The sequence below is a fragment of the Scatophagus argus genome, chromosome 2 (genome assembly GCF_020382885.2).
Source record: "Scatophagus argus isolate fScaArg1 chromosome 2, fScaArg1.pri, whole genome shotgun sequence".
Classification (NCBI taxonomy): domain Eukaryota; kingdom Metazoa; phylum Chordata; class Actinopteri; family Scatophagidae; genus Scatophagus; species Scatophagus argus.
The window spans coordinates 11082194-11103046 of NC_058494.1; the positions used below are offsets into that span (position 1 = coordinate 11082194).

Here is a 20853-nt window from a genome sequence, read left to right on the forward strand (position 1 = left end):
AAACTCTGTCTTTTTTCGTATGGTTTAGGGGCAGTACACATTAATGATCACAAAGGGAAATGTGCTCCTGCAGAGGCGAAAATCAGTAAAAACATAAAATCCACGCTGAAAAAACTGATAAATCAGCCTTTGTGCTTGCACTAAAGCAACAATAAAGTGCCATTGATTTGTGTAACTGACAAAAACACAGGTGATCATTAGCCTGTCATAGCAGAATCAGGTAACAATTACCAGATCATGATTAAATTGTCAATGTAGCATAATTCAATTTAAATTATAATGTTGTTGACAAATTGAGTCATATTGCAATACTCTCCAAAATGATCATGGCAATTTGGGGAGAATTAAATGACTGAGATTAATAATGGATGTGAGTCCCTGTTTAGCCCCACAGTGCAATGCAGTCTATTAACTTGTCATTGCTGGACAGGGGGACATAGCCTGCAGCAGTGAACATAATGACAGGTACAAATGTCCCTTCATGGTGGGATACACCTCGAATTAAAGTCTAAAACTCTATGTGTAGTAAGCAGGCTTATGGATTTAGGCTGCGATGAAATAACACCAAATCACTTCAATCTTCTGGACAGGCACAAAATTATCACCATGTCTCTAAAGGACTTGAAGGAGAAGGAGAAGGAGAGGCAGGAGGAAAGACACATGCAGATGATATCCTAAGTGATAAATGCACATTCCTAGTAGCTGTAATGTTCAGTAAGTTAAGTAAATTTCACATACACTATATAGACAAAAGTATCAAGATACACCTTATGGGGCTGTTTTTCAGAAGAAGGGAAATCGTCAAGGTCCATAAAGACATGGTTGGATGAGTTTGGTGTGGAATAAGATGACTGGTCCACACAGAGTCCTGACCTCAACTCCATCAAAGACATTTGGGATGAATACCCACAGAAACACTCAATCTTGTGGAAAGCCTAAAACTGTCGGTGTATTTAGAATGCAATGTCATTTAAGTCACTGTTCTTGTAATGGTCAGGTGTCCAGATACTTTTATGGTAGTGTAATAGTGTATATTTATGCAGCATGTCATTGACAGGACAGCTGTTTTGACTGCCAGAATCAGAGCAGTAGGTCATATAGTTAAATCAGGGCCAAGTGATTAACCAATTTGATATAACAAGGATGCCTGCTACCACAAGTTTTGATCACTATGCTAATATCTATGCTAAAATCTAATTTATGCCTCATTTACTATCAGAATAAGGGCGCTCCTCATAAAGCTACTTCACCCAATTTTTGATCATTAAAAATATCCCACCCACTGATGAGCATTTTCTGCAGTGCCATTTTTGCATGACGATCTGTTGTTATTCCAGCTCAAAGCTTTGTGTCACACATCCAGTGGTGATATCTATAATTGCACAGATTACCAGCTTTTGTCACTACAGTAATGTCAGTCGGTTAGTCCTCGACTCTGAGCCAGGGGGATGGATGAGGGGATGGATCCTACTGACTTTGGTCATCACCTAACTTTTCCTCTAGTGCCTGCAGCAGGTTTGAGTATTTCTTTATGTATTGAAATATTTCAGCATCTACTAAGTGGAACATTGCCAGTTCTCAAATGATGTATCCTAATGGCTTTGGTGATCCCTGACTTTTCTTGTAGTGCCACTGTGAAGTTCGCACTATTGACTGAATTTCCATAGCGCTTGGTACAGACTTTCATGTTACTTTCAGGATGATGATCCACTGACTACAACTGCCCAATTAGCAGGCCAAAATTTCAAGTATCCTGACAAAGTTCTTGCTACACTGAGCTGATTTTTGCACCTCGTGTTGAGATGCAGGTGTTACACTGCATTTAGCTCTAGGCCAAGCTGTGCCTTCTGTAGTAAATAAAAAATAGTAACAAACTGATTCTGCGTGTAAACTAGAGCTGGATTTCAACTGAGTAAATCTGAGCAGTCTGTTGGAGGGTCCAAATGGCAGCAAGGCTTGTGTAACCATTTCAAACTACCCAGGAGCACTGTGCGATCTCAGTAAAGTGCACCCAACACAGAAAACTAAAAAATTAAGGAAACAGATACAGTGTTGCTGAGCCGTGCTTTCTCTGCTTGGTGTACTCACTCGCCTCTGCAAGCACAGCGACAGCTTGTATTTTACTTTCAGGTTTTTAGTCATTCAGCTATTCTCTGTTGCAGCGCTACATTGTGAGTTAACTGCATGAGCTGGCTGTGGTGGCACATCAAAATCTCGCCTACCACAGCTGTAACCATAGGCCATCTTTGTCCAAGTTTTCTCAAAATGCCAAGCTAGAATAACAGATTTGGGTAACTGTTTTATTAAAACAATAATACATGCACCTCCAGTTGGTATTAATCACATTTCACCCAAGCTATGGAGAAAATTCATATTCTCTTAAAGTGTACAAACAAGTGAATTATTGTTGAAGTTATTGCTTTTGCTGGGACAGGGAACAATGAAATGCCACTTAAAGGGCTGTTGCTGAGTTTCCCCACATAAACATATTGTCATATCATTGTGAATAATAACAATGAACAATGAACAAATGAATGAAATGAATAACATGTAGAAAAATAATCACATGAAAATACAGCAGATAGGAACAGGTACACTAGATGCTTTATATAGGCTCAGATTTGCTGCAGAGAGAGTATAGTACTATATGATTTGCATTTGAATTATGTACATATGCAGAGACACACTCACATTTGCTCTCTCTCTCACACACACACGTCAGAATGTCTACATTGCAAGTGAGACTATGTAACTGCACTCAAAACATGAAGGGGACAAAATATTTCCTTACATCAGGGTCAGTTAACATGGGAAATAAGAGTCTCATACGCACACACAGACACACACACAGAGAGAGAGAGAGAGAGAGAGAGAGAGAGAGAGAGAGAGAGAGAGTCATATACCCTGAGGCTTACAAAGGAAAAGGTGAGTGGCAGGTAGTGAGCTGAAGCATCAGTCACAGTTAAGACTGGGGAGATGTGTGTGTGTGTGTTTGTGTGCGTGTGTGTGCGTGTGGTGTGTGTGTGTGTGTATATGTCATTACAGCCACGAGTGGCGATCTGGGGCCAAGGTGCACAGTAAATACACCTGAGGCAAACATGTTTGTGTTTGCTTCTGTATCTCGATGTGAACACAGAAGGTTATGTGTTAATGCATCCAAACATATTTCTAAGTGATGGTTTGCAGGGCTGTGTGTGAGAGTGTGTGTGTAATTATTATAACTGTACAGTGATTTGGACCCTAGAGCCTCCCCAGGGCCAAGTTCAACACCATCATGTTTTCTCTCCGCTTACAAAACACCTCTGCAGTCCGTTCTGCTTTCACTTCCCTGGGTACACATCTACTGTGGACCAGTGAATCCCCACACACACCTTCACTGTCTATAATTTCTTCCCTGAAGGTTTGGAAGGGCCTCTGTATCAGTAATTGTGACTCCAAGGATGCTGCCTGTGTCCCTGAAATATCTTGGATGCTTGAGTAAATTCTACTTGAATATAGTCAATATTAATCGTGTAATTTCTTGCAAAAAGTCTTTAGCTTCCAACACAATTTATTTGCCATTTAGCACACAAGCAGCACTCACTGTTTTTTGTTTTTTTTTTTTAAAAAAAAAAACACTGACTTGACAGTGCCGCTATTCTTTAAAAATAATTTGTTCGTTTTGGCCTGCAGCTCATTAACCTTTAGTTTTACTCCAAAAACCTTTTGGACCTTATAATAATCATGGTAACAAATGACATGTAGGCTAGGTCTGTTTTTCAGCATCACACTCATATACATCTGCTGCTGTCTGCACCTCCTGCTTGTGCCCACAGACTTTTCACGGTGCCCATCTGGTCCATGATTCTGGTCCATCCCATCTGAACTCTGAGTCAGTCACCATCAGTCAAACTTTAACAGATACATTTTGAATGTCAGATTTTGAAGAGCTCTAAATGCCTTGATATGGGATGATAAATGCTGTTGTAGACTTAAGCAGCTGATGCCAGAGTACGGACTTGTACCGTGTGTAGTAGGATATGGCATGCAAACTGTCCAGCCCCAATAATAACATGATTTCCTTAGGTCTTCAAGAACCTGGTGGCATCAAAAGGTGATATACACTAGCCAGCATATGTATTCAACACTGGAATGGAAACACAATTTAGAGTCATATGTATACTGTACAAATAAAACATTCAGTACTCTCCAGCACACACACACATTAATGTAGTATGTATGTGACCTTAGGTAAAATCCAAAGAATGCACCGATCCCAAAAAACAATAAAATAAACTAAATAAAAAATATTTCAGAAATAACTGAAATGCTCTCTGTGAGATTTCACTAATTGTAATATACTGACTGCCTGATAGATGGAAGTTAATTCATTAATTAAACAACTTACAGCTATAGTTTACTGTCATTGTGATTTTATCCTGCCATGTTTATCAAATATCTCAAAAGACATATGATTTTGGGAAATACAACCTCCACCTATGAAGACTAAGGCAAAAAATTTGACTTTGTGCTATCAGAGAGACTGTACAGCAGGTCCAGCCCATATTTAGAAATGGGGGGATAAGCTAACCTTCTTAAAAAAAACAAAATGTACACTTTACAGTATGTCCAAAATTGTCTTGTTACATAATCTTGTTAGCGAGCTGCACACTGAAGAATTATCTGAATTTTTATCAAAGATGAGGATGTCCAAATTCCACAAGGACCGGACTTTCGAGATGATGAACGCGATCATCAGACCACCTGGTGTTGGTCAATGAAGACATCCAATGCATTTACAGTAACTGCCTACTAATGCACTTTATCTGATTTATACCTGTGTCAAGTAGACTCACAACACATACATATGACAGCAGTAGAATTGTTACACGGATTGCCAGTCTATCTGCTTGCCTCGTCTCCAGTCTTTATGCTATGCTAAGCTAAACATTGAGACACATCTGCAGAGAGGAAATTGATCTCAAACATCTCCTAATCCGCATGAAGAAAGCAAATAAATTCATTTCCCAAAATGCTGGTGTATAAATGGAGTGCTGCACAGCTGGTTAAGTTTACCTTCAGCTACTTCATTAGGTGAGTAGCAGGGAGCTCACACACACATAGAAAGGTACACACAGACAAACACTATTGCAAGCAGTGCAGAGGTAAGGGCTTCCACAGGGTGAATTAGTTCACTTTGCTGTTCAGCAAACATAACAAAATTGCTACACACACAAGAATGCACACACACACACACACACACTCAGTCTAAACATCGCAAGTTAACCTTTAGAAGGCCAACAGCTGCCCGCCAGCTATTAGACCTTTAAACAATACTCCTTGAGCAGCCATGCACACACAAAACACACATGCGTGCACACACATTAATATAGAAAGCGATGCAAATTAGGAATCTTACTCTTTGTTTTTCTCAAGTACAAAAAACACACCCACACAACTAAGCAATGGAGAAGAAAGGAGAGGAAGAATTTTTACAACAAATGTTGCTAATTAACTGTAAAATGTACTGATCTGGACAAAAACAAAATCTGTAACTGGCAGAATACTGTTTCTACTGTGTGCTCATGCTCCAGTCTGTGTATGTCTTAGTGTGCTTCATACTATCTTTAAATGCTGGACAAACAGTTTTAACTATTTCCTTCTACTGCTCCTTCAGCACGTAATCCTCTGTGACATTTGATTTGCATATGTTCAGCCAACTTTTTGTTGGCTAACTTTGGGGGCAGCTGTGAAAAATGCAAAAGAACAGCAACGAAAAGATTCTGAATTTGAATGATTAAGGTCAATGTAGTGGACTGAAAGTTGTCCCAAGAGAATGTAAATCAACCTGATTGAGCAGTTACTGGGTTGCAATAATGTAACTTGAATTTTGGCCACAGGCCTTCATGATGCTGATCATCAGATTGCTCAGGAATAATGTAACATCAGTCTGTGTCAGCGGATGACATAAGACATGATCTTGGTCTAAGATTGCTTATCAAATCATCTGACACTTGCGTTGACTCGCTTTTTAGATCCCTACATTTTCATCACCACAGAAAAGTATATTTAGTTCGAAAGCTGCATTTATTTTTGGATGGCATTCTAGCTGTATTGTTTGCAAGTGCACTGAGGGTTGGACATTTATCAATACACTGTAAAGGTTTTTTATAGTTATTTACACATCAGATGGTCCCATGTGTTGTCCCATCCCAAACGTTAACAAACCGCCAGGCAGTTATGCTCATTCATGTGGTTGCCTATCAATACACAACTGTAGATGTATTTGGTTCCCTGGTAGCTTTGTTATTAATGTCACCCTCAGTAAACGTAATACAACAAAGCATCATCATTAGGGCATCTGCCATGGTTTTAACAATGGACTAACCACAGATGCAGATGTTCATGAAGGCCTCACTTTAACAGGAATCAAGTCTGTTTGGCTCACTTTGAGGAGCCCACTTTTCAACTCATGCAGCTGTCACACTGGCAGCATCTACAAACTTAACTGCCACCAAACTAAAGCGCATTTCACACTGCAGCACATTAAGTCATCAGCTCATGTGTGGTTTATGCATTTGCTTGTAACATGGTTTAAGTAACTGGTGCTTGTAAATACCCAGATGAGGAACTGTGTCTGCCTGAAGGTTAGAGAGGCAGGCTTGGGGCTGGCTGGCTTAAATGAATGAGTAATGTTCTCCCATCCCTCAGCAGCTACTGTTGAAGTGCCCTTGGAAGAGGCACTGAACCACCAATTGCTCCAATTGAGCTGCTCAGTGGCCAGAAATGCAAAACTGTGGCTGCACTGGGTGGTTACCAAATGAGGTTGTGTGAAAGAGTGCAAACAGGGTAGGAAAGCAGCCACCATGCAAATGCTGGTTCATTCTGGTTGATGCTTGTTCTATAAGTTGCTTTACTTTGCCAGCCACTTTGGAAGGTAACTAACCATCATTTGGAAAGACTGATGCTTGGTTAATGTCCCTCGCATCTCATCCAGAGGCAAAAGATACCGTTTTTTACCCATCTATGGCCGATGCACAAAGCCATCCTGCCACAAAACCTTTCTAATAGTGATAAAAAGGGAAAGGCAAAGTTAAGGCACAAAAACTACATAGCTAGGTTTATAAACACATCTGTGATGTTTGATTTCACATGGGATGCATGGGCTCCAGCCCCTATCCCAGCCCCTATTAGAGTTATATTATAATTTTGATCCGGCACTACCAAAATTAAACTAAACTCTTTGCATTTTGTAATCCCTGTTCCTATTATAAGTTGAGAGCCTCCGAACTAGAGGGTCAAATTCAATCTGTCTACCTTTATTATACTGCATATAATTTATGGTGCAGCTATTACTAAAGATCAATAGCACTTAAACTGCCCCATTGATATTGAAACCTGCACTGATTTACAAGCAGACAGGTCTTTGGTCAAATCCACACACACAAACACACAAATACAATTTGTATATTTGATATAATGTACTGACTTCCCAGTGTCCCAATGTTATCCTTGTTGTTCATTTCCTGTTATTGCTGTTTGAGGCACACACACTTGCACGCTGGACTGACTGGGAAAAAAATGTGGCTTTTCATTAGATTAGATTGCTTTGTGTGTGTGTGTGTTGTCTTCAGTTTACTTTCAAAGATTGAAATGCCAGCTGGCCAGCAAAACTGTATGGCCTCACACATTCACACACACATGCACAGACAGTTTTGTTATACTTGAGAAGATACTGTATTGATTTACATAAATTCCCAATTACATTGAAAAATCTGGTGGGTTGTGAAGGATCGGGCCATACAAATATAGATGATCATGCCCGGACCAACACACACACACACATTTGCAAGCTTCATTGCAAACAGAGCACACAGCAGGAGTGTGTGTGTGTGTGTGTGTGTGTGTGTGTGTGTGTGTGTGTGTGTTTGAGTGCCAACTATCAATGCACTAGGACTCAGAGGCAGCACTGCCAAGGATATGACACCAGCTCTGCAGAAAACAACCAGCAGATGGATGGATAGATGGACTGGTGGAAGTGGACAGAAATCATTTAAACTCAATGGGCAGAGCGCTGGTCCAACACTGCCAGGGTTGAGATTTAATTGGTGGCCACCCAGAGCTGTCACTTGATGTGTGAAAGGTGGCTCTGTGGGTCCACAGCAGGAGATTTTGCACAGTCATGTTAATTGCTTACTTATTTAGAAAGAGGTAGCAATAACAATATTCTTTCATTTGGAACTGTAACGCCTTTTAACTTTGCATTCACTCATCAAACCATATATGTTAAAGGATATTTCTGGCATTTTTCAGCATTACCACCTCCACTGCGGAAATTTTTGAAAACATGTCCTTATGCATTTAGTTACAGCAGCTAATCCAGGGAGATCATTTCTACATTAACTTTCGATCATGCATGGAGACAAATTGGTTGGAAATAAAACTGTAATTTATTTGAAAGACTCGGGAGGCTTCTGCTGCTTGCTACAAACATTGCTTGAGTGGTGTGGCAAGGATGTTAAATTTCCCTTTAACATATCACGATCTTAGACTTTTAAGGTCTTGTCTGGGAGTGCATTTCTGAGATATTAAACATTAAACAAACAGAGCAAACTGCTATATAATCTGCGTATTTTTAAATGTTCAACCTGTCAAGTCTCTTGGAATTGCAACTTACAAACATAAATAGCTTCCACAGATGACAAATGGGTGGATAATTTAGCTTTGATAAAAGAAAGTCAGATAGAGCCTCACTTTGAGGTCTTTGAGCTCATAGACAGATATGTTATGTTGAACTAAATCTATGATGTTTATTCTTGGTACACTCTCACACTGACACAGTAAGTTAAAATTACAGTCTCAACCACCTGGAAGTTATCCAATAAATGCCACAAACTGACTGCACCGAACACGACACAGAAAGGAGCAGAGCAACACAAGTGACAAACACAACACAAACTCACACAGCTGTGCAGGTCAAGTTCACTGGCTAACCGTTAAGGTCATTTTTAAATCAGAATGTCAATTTCCATCTTTGCAATCCCAACCAGTCAGCTGAGTCAAAGTCAATTTGGAGCACTGCATAAACGCAGTATTGAGGTCCCCTTCTCAGAAATGTGATCACATCAAATGCTACTTGAAATGTCAAACCCCTTGGGAATCTCATTGATTTGCTGATTTATCCAGTCACTGGTTATCAGAAACAACAGCAGCACATTGAAAATGGACATTTCCACTCACAGTTCCTGTCTACATTGTATTCCCCAATGAAAAGTATGACATGGACTTACAATACACATGTGGCATGTAACATCTGCAGTGACAGTGACCTGCCTGAGCTTTTTGCCTTATTTTTGGCTGCGTTATTGCACGTAGCATCACTTAGATACCACAATAGGTTTTCTCTCTTTCTCAGCATTGACCTTGTGCTCCTCTGAGGGTCCATATAGTTTTGCTAAGCATACATCCGTGGATCCTTTCAAATGACAATATACATGCACACACACCTAAATAGCAGGTTAGGCTATATAGGTTGCATTTAAGAGTAAACATCTTCTGCTGCAGAATGCTGAATGCTCCCCTGGTCCACCTGCTTTTATGAATATATCAACTGTAAAGTGCAGAATACACACCCACCTGTGAACAGATCTTCACCTGAACATCATTAGATTATTGATGAGATGGAGGCTCTCTGAGCATCACAAACCTGTGCTTAGTTTATCTATTCATCTCACCATTGACATCCAGATGATGCTGACCATATGGATACGCGCACACAAACGTAAGGGGGTGGGGAGGTGGTTGCAATACTTTGTCCCGGAAAGGACACCCGTGAGAGAAGTGTAAACGATCCATTCCAACACCCCCCCCCTCCTTCAACCACACACACACAGGAATAGGCACAGAACCCAAGCCTACACACAAGTCGACAGGCGGAAGCGCGCAGGACGAGTAGTTATTTTTTAAGTTGACAGTTACGAGTTTGGCAGACACTTTTTAGTTTAAACCACGCAGTACACTGAACGAGTAGATTGTCACAAAGTGAAAATAATTTGCGAGACAGAAGTGCTACCAGGGCAACGTCATCATCTCTTCCTTCACCCGCTCGGCACTCCCCATTAAGCCTTTGCACAGACCCTCTGCACAAAAAATGCCGCCCTGTCGGGCATATCCTTCACGCCTGTCCAGTGTCCCACCAACGCCCACAACAACTCTCTGCAAGCAGACCATATTTACATTCTCTCCACGCGCCGAATACTGACACGCTCCCCTGTCTCTCCTCTTTATTCCCTCGCCAACATAGAAAGAGTGTGTATTTTATGCATGTGTGCGAGACACGGAGACAAGAGCCGGGGAGAGATTTGATGTGTTGCAACAACACAGAGCTACTCTGGCAGTAAAAACAAAAAACATAAACATCCCTTTATTGTACCTCAAGACGATCAGTATCTGGCACCCTAAAACCACTGGGTCACCCACCCAGCCCAAGCAACCACCCGGTCACCCATTCATAGCCACGCAGCCAGTCACTCGGCTTTACCATTCACCATCAGTCACTCTGCTGCGGATTAAGCCACCCAGTGATAACAGTCATCTACCAGCCACCCATCATACCCGGTCACCCAACACGCCACCCAGTCATCTATTCATCAGCCCACCACCCAGCGGAGGATCGCAACTCTCCTCTTCCAGGCGAACGAGTCCAGGCGCGCCACCGGGCTACGAGCGTCTTACCTTGAGCGCTTCTATATCCAAAGACGTCGACCGGTCCATGATAGAGAAGTGAAGTACTGCAAATCAGTTACGAAAATTTAAGTCCCACAGGCGAAGAAGAGGACAGGGTAAGAGATTCAAAACGGAGAGCAATAAAAAAAAGTTGTAAGGCTCTCTAGAGTCTCAAACTCTGCTGCAACATCCCCTGGTTTATTGTTAGCAGTAGGTTATTAATATTCCTTCACGGCGACGGATTTTTTCAGTTTCATTCCTCCCGGTGAGTCGCTTGGTAAAATCAGGACTCCATACCGTGAACGTCCTCCCCACCTTCGGTCCCTGGTGTGTCCGTGCTGGGGACGGAGGGAATAATGTACAGAATAAAATTAGCCGTGTAATATGTTACCAGCTGCGGCTTTTGCGCACTTGAAGATCCGGTACGTCTTTTTTTTTTTTTTTTGTTACATCTGAGTAAGAAATATTCCCCCCACTGCAGGAATGAAGCCGGGGTTCAGACTCTCCTGTCAGTCGGTCAGCGGGTAAATGCCGTTATATCCCGTTGAACAGTGATGTTGTGTCTGCTCGTGCAGTGGTCGGCAACTGAGGAGAAGAAGTCCGGATCAGACAGATGATATTCTGCCTCGCCTGGGCGACTTTCATGCGGCAAACCGCCAGAGATATCAGCTCTCTGCTCTCCCTGAAAGAAAAGAGAGAGAGAGAGAGAGAGAGAGAGAGAGAGAGAGAGAGAGAGAGAGAGAGAGAGAGAGAGAGAGAGAGAGAGAGGGACCTGGTGGGAGAAATGCTGAGGACAGGAGATGAGGAGAGCTGTGAGAGTTGAGACGAGAAGAGAGAAGGAAGGAACGGGTTTTTGCTGTATATTATTCCAAAGACTGACGCACCGGTGTGTGCGTGTGTTTGTGTGTGACAGAGAAAGAGGAAGAGGGAGGGAGTGAGGGAGGGAGAGGAGAGGGAAAGGCTCGTTCTAATCAAGTAGATGAATTGAAATTGTTGCTTTGCCACTGAAGACAAGAGAGATAGATTTAAATGTAGAGGCTGTTGGAAGACTGTTGCAGAAAGTCTATGTGTGTGTGTGTGTGTGTATGTCTCTTAATGAATATTAGCCCGACAGAACTATAATCATATTATGACTGTTCGGACAGAAAATAAATATGTAGATCATATCAATTTTAATAGGCGTATAAAAAAAACTTTCTTTATTTATTTGTTTAAGGTGTCGCCGCCTGCCGACCACTGGGGCTTTTTATTACTGTCACATACATTTTGAATAAGGAGAAGAGTAGGTTAGAGGAATGGAGAGAAGGGAGGTGTAGTGCCAAAAGAGGAGAGGAGAGGAGAAGAGAGGAGAGGAGAGACAAGCTAAGGTGACAATAGGAGGGGAGGAGAAGAGGGGAGACCAGAGAAGCACTCCTATTGTTCTCTTATTTAGGGTCTCTGATCTCCTTCAGGTCCTTCAGTTCAAATGTCACAAAATTAAGAATATTGTGTGAAAAAACAAGGTACACGGTGATACTTTTATTGTCCTTGAATCATTGAGTACAAAACTATTTTTGAGACAGATCAGGTGTGGGTTTTGTTTGTTTGTTTGTTTGTTTGTTTTTGACATACAAATCTGCTCCCTAAGATAGCAGCTACATTTTACTCAAAGACATTTGAGTAATAGCACTGGTGGTGATGACTGCAGGCGAGGCAAGACAGGTAGGATATGCTGAATAATGTTCTCTCATAGACTCAGACCTCCTCTGCCAGCCAGGCGGAAAACACCTTGCTATGCTGTGAAGAAGGGATATGATTGTCACGTCACCCAATCAAACTCCGCTGAGGATTGAACCCACAATGGTTTTTACAGTTGTTTTAATTACTAATATTCTGTCAGTTTGCAAAGTTCAAGCATTGAATTTAGCTATTGTTTTACCTTTTATTTCTAAAATCAGATCAAAATGAAGCATCTAGAGCAAGATATCTCAAAACTAACAGATGTGTGTGTGTGCATTCAACAGAACCAGAATGCAGAGCCAAACATACAATATCAGACTATTTCTCTAGTTTCAACATCACTTTGTTGACTCAAAACCTCCATCACTCCTCCAAGATGGTAACATAACATGCTTGGTTGAACGAAGATTTCAGCTGCCACTTCAAAGCCTCAATTTCAAGGACCATTTCAAGTCCTTTCCACTTTATACTATTGTGACGTTCCTATAAGCTTCAAGTGCATTAGGTTTGTGTTCAATTTAATAGAATTGCCTATGAGAGTAGGCACACGCATGCATTCACACGTTTGCGCTGTACAGGGCTCAGACACTTCAGGAAAACACACACAGTTTCCATCACTTCTGGGGACATTGCATAGACTTACATTCATTTCCTGGAGGCTTAACCACCACCTCACCATAACAATAAACATTATTTACCTTAATCAAACCCTAACCTCAGCCTAACCTTAAAGCAAGTCTTCAGCCTAATATTTAATGATGTGCGTTGTGACTGTGTAAACAGATTTGTGTCCCCACAACTACAGGAATGTGCACACACACACACACACACAGCTATAGGCCCATTGAACAGCACACTACAGAACACAGAGGAACATTTGTTGAGGGAGTCGGTCAGAGATAACGAACATCATATTAATGAATGCCTCGCTCATTCTCTCTGCTCCTCCCTCTCTGTTTGTCTGACTCTCTTCTTTGCTGCTTTTCTCTCTCCATGCGCACCCCTCTCTCTCTCTCTCTCTCTCTCTCTCTCTCTCTCTCCATTCCTCTCTCTGTTGCTGCTTTGCCTCCTGTCCCTTTCTACCCCAACACCTTTCTTACTCCCTCTCACTCCCTGTTTCTCTTTTGATGTTGCACTCTCTCAACCTCTGTCTTGCGCTCTTTTTGCAATTTTCTGCTCCTCTGTAACTCTGGGACCCCCACCACCTCCACCTCCCCACCACCGTCTCTTTTTCTTTTCTATAAACTTAGTGCTGTCGGGCAATTAATCATTTTTCCAAGGACTTGTTATTTTTTTATAAGGGAGCAGCTGATATGGGATACGGTCACTCCTGTGCCAGCTGGAAATGACATCACCCCCACCCCCCCACCCCCAAATCTCTCTCTGCATTTTAAAACGCCATAAACAGTTTTTTTCCCCCCTTCACCACTGTCTCTCATACTTGGCTTTGCTTTTCTGCTGCTTACCCAGAAATGTAAATGCACAGAATCCCTCTGACGTACTTCAGTAACTTTATTGCCACAGCTAAATTCAAAACAAAGATAGCTATAAGCACTATACTAAATGTCATTTCCCTTACAAAAATAACACAATTTTCCATAAGATATTTTTCAGAGAGGCACATGTGGTTTTCACATTTCATAATTGCTTTTTTTTTCTATTCTCCTAAGTTCATAATGATGCTATACTGAAGTCTCCATCCTGAATGTAGTGTATATTATTACCTGTCCCACTACTCTAAAGACCCATGCTGCAGCTGTGCAGTGGCTGGGACTGACTTTAACAGACTTCTCTGTCTCTCTCTCTCTGTCCCTCTGCTCTCGCCCTCATAGAACACTTGCCTGGGCTGTGATCAGATAGGAGCTTTATTCTTCTGCTCAAATGCAAAGTGCAGCTGTTTGCTTTTCTAGCTGCAGAGAGAACAAAAGCCGATGGGAGGGTTCCATTATTATTATTGCCATGCAGTACAAAGTTTGACAGTAACCTGTCAGTTACTGGTTGGCGTTAGCTAACTAAGAGGATGCATCCGAAACTGGAGATGAGAAAGCTGACGATTACTTTGCTTAGGGATCAGGGGACACTGAAGGAGTTCAAGGTCCCTACAATAAACAGTTTATTTCATTATTTAACTGGTATTTCATTCATGAACAAGGATTGTTGTTATGATCACAAGAGATACAGTGGTGAAAGAGAATAATGTCTGAAATTAATCACTTTGGCTCTTTATATCTCTGTTTGTGAGAAAGAAATTAAATATTTCTGTATTGCTTCATGACGGCAAAATTCTTACAGCAGTTGTACTCCTGATACCGTTAGGTTACTAGTTGAATTCCAGAAAATGACTCTGGAGTAATTTTTAAAACTGATTAATTGATTAAGCAATGTTTTAAGCAAAACCGCCAAAACCCCCTTTGCAGTACAGTTTATTAACTTAACTGACTCCAATTAAAAAGTTCCAGAACTTTAGTAACGCTTAATAACCATGCAAGGCAATTCCAAAAGAATCTTGTGAGACATTTTGCAACCAAGTTCAGCAAGTCTGGGATTGTTTCCATGATTGAGCTGCTATACAGCGAATGAACTATGGTTTAACAAGACTGCAACAGTGATTGTTTCACGGTGCATTGGGTTTAATATTCCAACGTGCATTTCATTCCAGCTGGGTATGTGCATGTGTGTTTGAAACTGACGTCTTTATTTCATTCATAAATAATAACTTCATTCATCGTTAGGTAATTTATGATTTTTGTGATCGTTTGGTTGCTTGTCTTATTAATATGCCATTCAGTTTCATTTCAAAAGTATGACTCTCACTACCCTTTAGCAGAACATTCTTGAGCATCGGTTTCTTTCAGCAGGTCATTAGACCTTGCACAAGCCACTTTCGCATCTATTACTGGGCCATTAACACCCCTCACCCTCCACCCAATCTCCTTGCTGAAGGGGTCCATTATCTCTGCCTGTTTTGCTGTGACATATCAGCATATCAACACACATATTACTATCTGCCATGATATTTACCTTAATGTTCACATTGATTTTGTAAGCAGGGTTTGTTGTTCATACCCATCTGGTTATATATCAGTCTGCTGGAATTGTACTGCAATATGTTTATGGTTCGTGCATTCTGGTATTGTATTGCAAGATAATTTACTTCCAAAGTATGCTTGTACATAATGAATGAAAAGTTTAGAAGGAAACTAATCACTGAATTACACTAATAAAAGAAAATGAAAATTTAAAATAAAGATTTTTTTAAAAAGATGAACAGGTCTACCAGTGTATTTTAAACACTATTTACCTCCTGAAAGTAATATTGTGTTATAAGAGGTGAATTAAGTCAATAGAGTGGGAACCACCTGAGTAGGCATACAATCTACACACCAGACAGAAATCTTTTTTGCAATGCAGAGAATGAAAGCAACAAAGCAAACTACATTAGTCACTTCCTGTCTTTTGCCTCTGGGTCAGTGCCAGGGAAGTCCACCAAGTTGTCAGAAAAGTAGAAAGTCATGCTTCTTTCAATACATTCCAGTACAATATCCTTGGTGATATGTACAGCCCTAATGGTATATTTTTGCTGATAGAGTCTTAAGGCAATGGAGCTGCAGTTTCTTGTGGTTTGACATCAGTCCAATATGAAAAGTTTTATTCAGGCACTAGTAATGTTTATTACAAGGCTGATATGCTGCATTACATTACACGCAAAATGCTTAGGTGTAATTTCATAGGTAAATAAAGAGACCTGTCACCTACAGTGTTTTCAAATAAATCATTTGCCTATCCTCAATTAATCTATCACCTGTCTGCAACAATCTCAAACTCCAGTTCTGCGACTGGAACCCATTCCCAATGGAAAAATAATAAAATAAAGTAAATGAAAAATGTCAACATGTGGATTGAGATATTGACAACCTTGTATGGTGACATCTGAACATTCATTTAATTATCTGTCTGACAATTAATGGCACTTGGAGAGACCCAAAAACCTGTTTAAAAACAGAATCAATCGAATGTTTTGAGTTCAAATTGGGTTAGCATTTTTAATACAGCCTATTACCTGTCTACTATACCAAATAACCTTTTTTTTGCATTAGTATAACCAGAAAACAAGAAAGGTCCATGCTGAGACTAGAGGCTGTGCCTAATTTTATTAATTTGTCTATACATCGAACTAAGTTGAATTAACCATTAACGACAAAGGACTTTTTCATTGATGTTAAAAGACTGCTGTAGTAGCATAGAGGATTGGCATTGGACCAGGCTATAATAATAATGGCTTCAGTAGCTCCCAGTAGATGTCTTCCACAAAGCTGAAATGACAATTTTGACCTCTGGATGTGAATATCAAGCAGTTTTCTTCCTAAAAGTATGTCTATCTAAAAAAACTACAAAGCCCAGAGGCGATCGCGATCCAGATCTCTTTGCGGTGATTGGATGACTCAGAATCCAATCCCTTAACGGAGACGTGTCTCGCAGTCAGAGCATCCTTCTGTCATGGCGTCTGTTTTGGCTAAATCTTTCGCTAACCTGCCGGTTCTGTCCGTTTTCTTACTCCTGCTGCTATGTCTGCCACCCGGAGGAGGACAAAAGAAGAAGGAGGTAACGCTTCAACCGCTACATTGTATTTTAACGAACATTGTTGTGCTATTTGGGAAAGGGGTCTGCAAATTCAATCTGCCGGTTGCGTCAAGTTGGTGACGTTCAGCCAGAATAGACAGGAAGTATGTCGGAAATGCTCTGGTTATTTGGTCTTTGACGAACAAGGTCAATTGTGTGATGTAAATGAAAAAGACAATACTTATTTACTTACTTATATTTACGTTTATGGTTGAACATTTCCTCTCTGATTAAGGTTTTCGTGCTTCTTGATAATGTTCACACTTATACTGTTAAAGGGCTTTGAGCTTAGCTTCATTACTCCAAAACATTGCTGTATTGTCCACAATACCGTTTTTATTTTGAAAAGTTCTAAATGCAGGAAGTACTGAGTTTTTCTTACTACCTTAACCGTAGTGCTCGACGATGCTGTCGAAAATCCCACAATAACCACAATATATATTTGTATGGTAGCTGTTGTCGTAGTGCCATGGAGCAGCTTTTAACTATTGGCTTTTTAGTTTACGATGCTGCGATGTGGTAATTCTGTTGACGTGACAGTATACCTTTTTCAGCTGAAACGGAAACGAGCAGGAAGCTCCTGTAGCTCGCTTGAGCGATCTGTCATTTGTCACTGGATCGAAAGGGCTGTTTGCTAACCGCAGTGCTAACATGCAGCACCTGTTCACCCATTTTGTGTAAATTAAAGAGAGTGACTTAAAAATATGCTGTTCGTTACATTAGCTATTTATTTTCTAATGAGAATAATGAGACGCACATATGCTCTATTGATGATAAATTTACTTTTAACTGCTTGTATATGTTTTGTGGGGGGGCTTAAAGACAGTAGTCTACAGCCCTGACACGGTGGAAGTAATCATTACGCGGATTAGTTCACGTTTTAATACGATGGTGTGATCTTGCTAAAACGATGTACTGGTAAATCAAATCCACTTTATACTTTCACATGGTTGTCCGTTATCATGTATAAATATGTCATTCCAGTGTTTTGTTATCTATGGATAGTGTTTCTTTATTAAAAATACGAAACATTGGTACTGATAAATGTGCATTATATGGATACTAAATCTAGGTTAGAATAGCAAATACTATTACTACTACATACTATTAATTTGAATGTGAAAGTTTTTGAATTTGGGAATAGAAGACTGATGAATTAATAATAACTTGATATCCACTCAGCTTTTCCATTCAACCGTCTCACACTGTGAGATTAGTTTGTCAGACTATATCATCCATGGTCCCCGTCCAATTACAGCACTGTCCAGCTCACCTGCGTAGCAGTTGTATGCCAAGTCTGACTTTTCAGCTGTGAGAGTTTCACAGCGAGACTCGTGTTTTAGTTTCTTTATTAGCAAATACCACAAGCATACATTTTCATGTTAAAGAGGAGAGAATTCACCAAATAAAAAGTATGTGTCATTTTCATAGTTTGTAAGGGTGCTCTGACTATTGAATATCACTGAATATCATTATAAATAATCTAGTTGCTGGTCTTTTAAGCAGATTCTCTGTGCACTGCTAAAATGCCATAGTGAACTGCAGGGCTTGAACAGCATCCTGTTTATGTCCCAGACACGCCACACTGATATCACAGAATTAGTGACAATAAAGGTGGAGTCTTATGTCACTTTAGCTATCTCAGGGCCAAAAATTTGCAGTGGAACACCGCCTACTACATACTACAGCTGATGGCCAGTTAGCATGTACGTTCTGCACCTGTGTAAGAAAAATAACTCCATGCCAGCAGGTGGCAGTAGTGTGTATTTGACAATCAAAAAGGGAAACAAGAAAACTAGGACTGTTCGTACACAGTGCAAACCTTTGTTATGATAAGGCAGGGTTTGCTTTTCACACCACTTTCAGTCACCACGTTCTCATTCAGTTTTCCGTTTTTCTTGCAGATGGCCATCTTATTGTGAAAATATCTGTGCACTGGCTTTATTGATCAAAAAGGATTTTTCTGTGTCCTTTGATGCTTTTTCATGTCACTATTAGCAACTTTAGAAGATAATAATATAAAGAAACAACATTTTCTTGACAGCACTCTTATGAGGGATTTATACAAGGGGCTGCAAAATACAATTAAAATATTTTAAGAACTGTGTTTTTCAGCTCCAAACCTATATATATATATATATATATATATGTGTGTGTGTGTGTGAATGTGAAAACTAGTTGAGATTTTGAAGGTGAATGATTCTTTGGTCAGTTAAAAATTATTTACCTTTATAAATTGAATTACTGTAAAACACCCCGCAGCAACTAACATGAACATGTTGCAAATTATCCATAGGGTGTCTTGATATTCAGTGCAAATTTCAGCCTGTCAGATTGAAAAATAAATGAGGCAGAGGATACACAAAGAAACACAAAATTGAGTAAATTTAGCTCTAAGGGATAAACTTCAAAAATTCAAAACTCAAAAAGTATTTGGGGTAGGATATAAGATTTTGCAAGGTCCCATGAGTTTAATGGAAATTTTCACATTATTTTTTTTCAAGGCAATCCATGACATTAACTGGTAGAAGTTCTGAATTCTGGGTGAGTTGGCATGGAATGACCCAGTGACAGCAGGGAGTCTCTCTGAGCATTCAGACAGAATCTGAGCAATCAAAGTGAAGATAGCAGATGATGACATTACAGGAAACTGTACCAATATACACTCTTGTTCTGGAGCAGTCAAACCGAACTGACTAGCGGTCAGTAGCTGAGAGCATCAGACCATTCAGAAAACAGACATTGTACCAGGTATCATTTTGTTCTCCGCTACTTGTAAATCACCCCTCTCCCTAAAGTTTGGTTTGCAGTTAGATCATTTTAAGACAGTTTGTAAGTCTTTGAAGCCTGACACGCTGGTATGCTATGTACAGTGATTTCATGAAAGAACAACTCTAATGCTTCACCTGTAAACGTGAGTTTCAAATAATCAGTGTTTAGTGGGCAGAAATGTTTATCGGCCAAGGATTTTTAAGGAAGTCACAGAGCTGTTGTAACTTTACAGTCACATCACCTCATCTGCACCTTTCTTCTCAGCTAACTTGGCATATGAATAGAAAATTGATTGGACAAACACATGACAGGTGAACAAATGTTTGAACAAAGGGATAAAAAATGACTGTGTTCACAAATGGATGAAGAAAGACCAGACTGAGTGAAAGAATAAACTGATGAATAAAGGGACAGATTAACCACTAATGAAAAAGCATTCGAATGAGAGAGAATGAATAAATAATTGAGACTGACGTATTTGCTCTCTAGTTTGCTGTAAGTGCGTGGATTTTTCAGTAATTATGATGGTGTGTGTATAATGACTGTGTCATAGGGCTGGGATGATATTGTGGTCATGTGATTCCTGTCGGGGTCGTAACAGTAAATTCATTATTTATTTTAGAATCTCATGTTGTTCATTATTCTGTGCAATAGGTTTGAGATAAGACCTGTCACATGCCTTGTCAGGAACAGAGCCTCTGATTGGACGACAAGTCAGGAACGCAGCTTCTGATTGTCGATGCACCAAACTCAAGGCATTATTGAATTTACAGTGAACAGCTAACAACCGTACTAACAACAATAACTATTTTCAACACAAAAAAATGGATAAATAGCCACGAAGAAAAGCCACATGCTATAACCAGTATGGTGCCATTTTTTGCCAGGCTGACAACTCACTGGTGCCCTTCTCACTGTTCTCTCTCACACTCGCTCAACCACACACTCAGTACACACCACTGCCCTCTTCCTTAAAGGAGCCACTGTACTTGTATCCACCACCCCTAATGTGTCACAGTCATTGGTTTGAAAATATGC

At 40.3% G+C, this 20853-nt stretch overlaps 2 protein-coding genes across 3 annotated transcripts in view; one reads left to right on the top strand and one right to left on the bottom strand.

Moving 5' to 3' along the window:
- The window catches only part of LOC124069506 (zeta-sarcoglycan), a 288322-nt gene extending 276924 nt beyond the window's left edge, over positions 1-11398 (bottom strand). The window contains exon 1 of the mRNA XM_046408730.1: positions 10714-11398. Coding sequence (XP_046264686.1) covers positions 10714-10752 — 39 coding nt within the window. The 5' untranslated portion in view covers positions 10753-11398. The remainder of the gene's footprint in view (positions 1-10713) is intronic.
- Positions 11399-16872: 5474 nt separating this feature from the next.
- The window catches only part of tusc3 (tumor suppressor candidate 3), a 65505-nt gene continuing 61524 nt past the window's right edge, over positions 16873-20853 (top strand). For both annotated transcript variants that reach the window (XM_046408743.1, XM_046408750.1), the window contains exon 1: positions 16873-17025. In XM_046408743.1, coding sequence (XP_046264699.1) covers positions 16921-17025 — 105 coding nt within the window. In that variant the 5' untranslated portion in view covers positions 16873-16920. The remainder of the gene's footprint in view (positions 17026-20853) is intronic.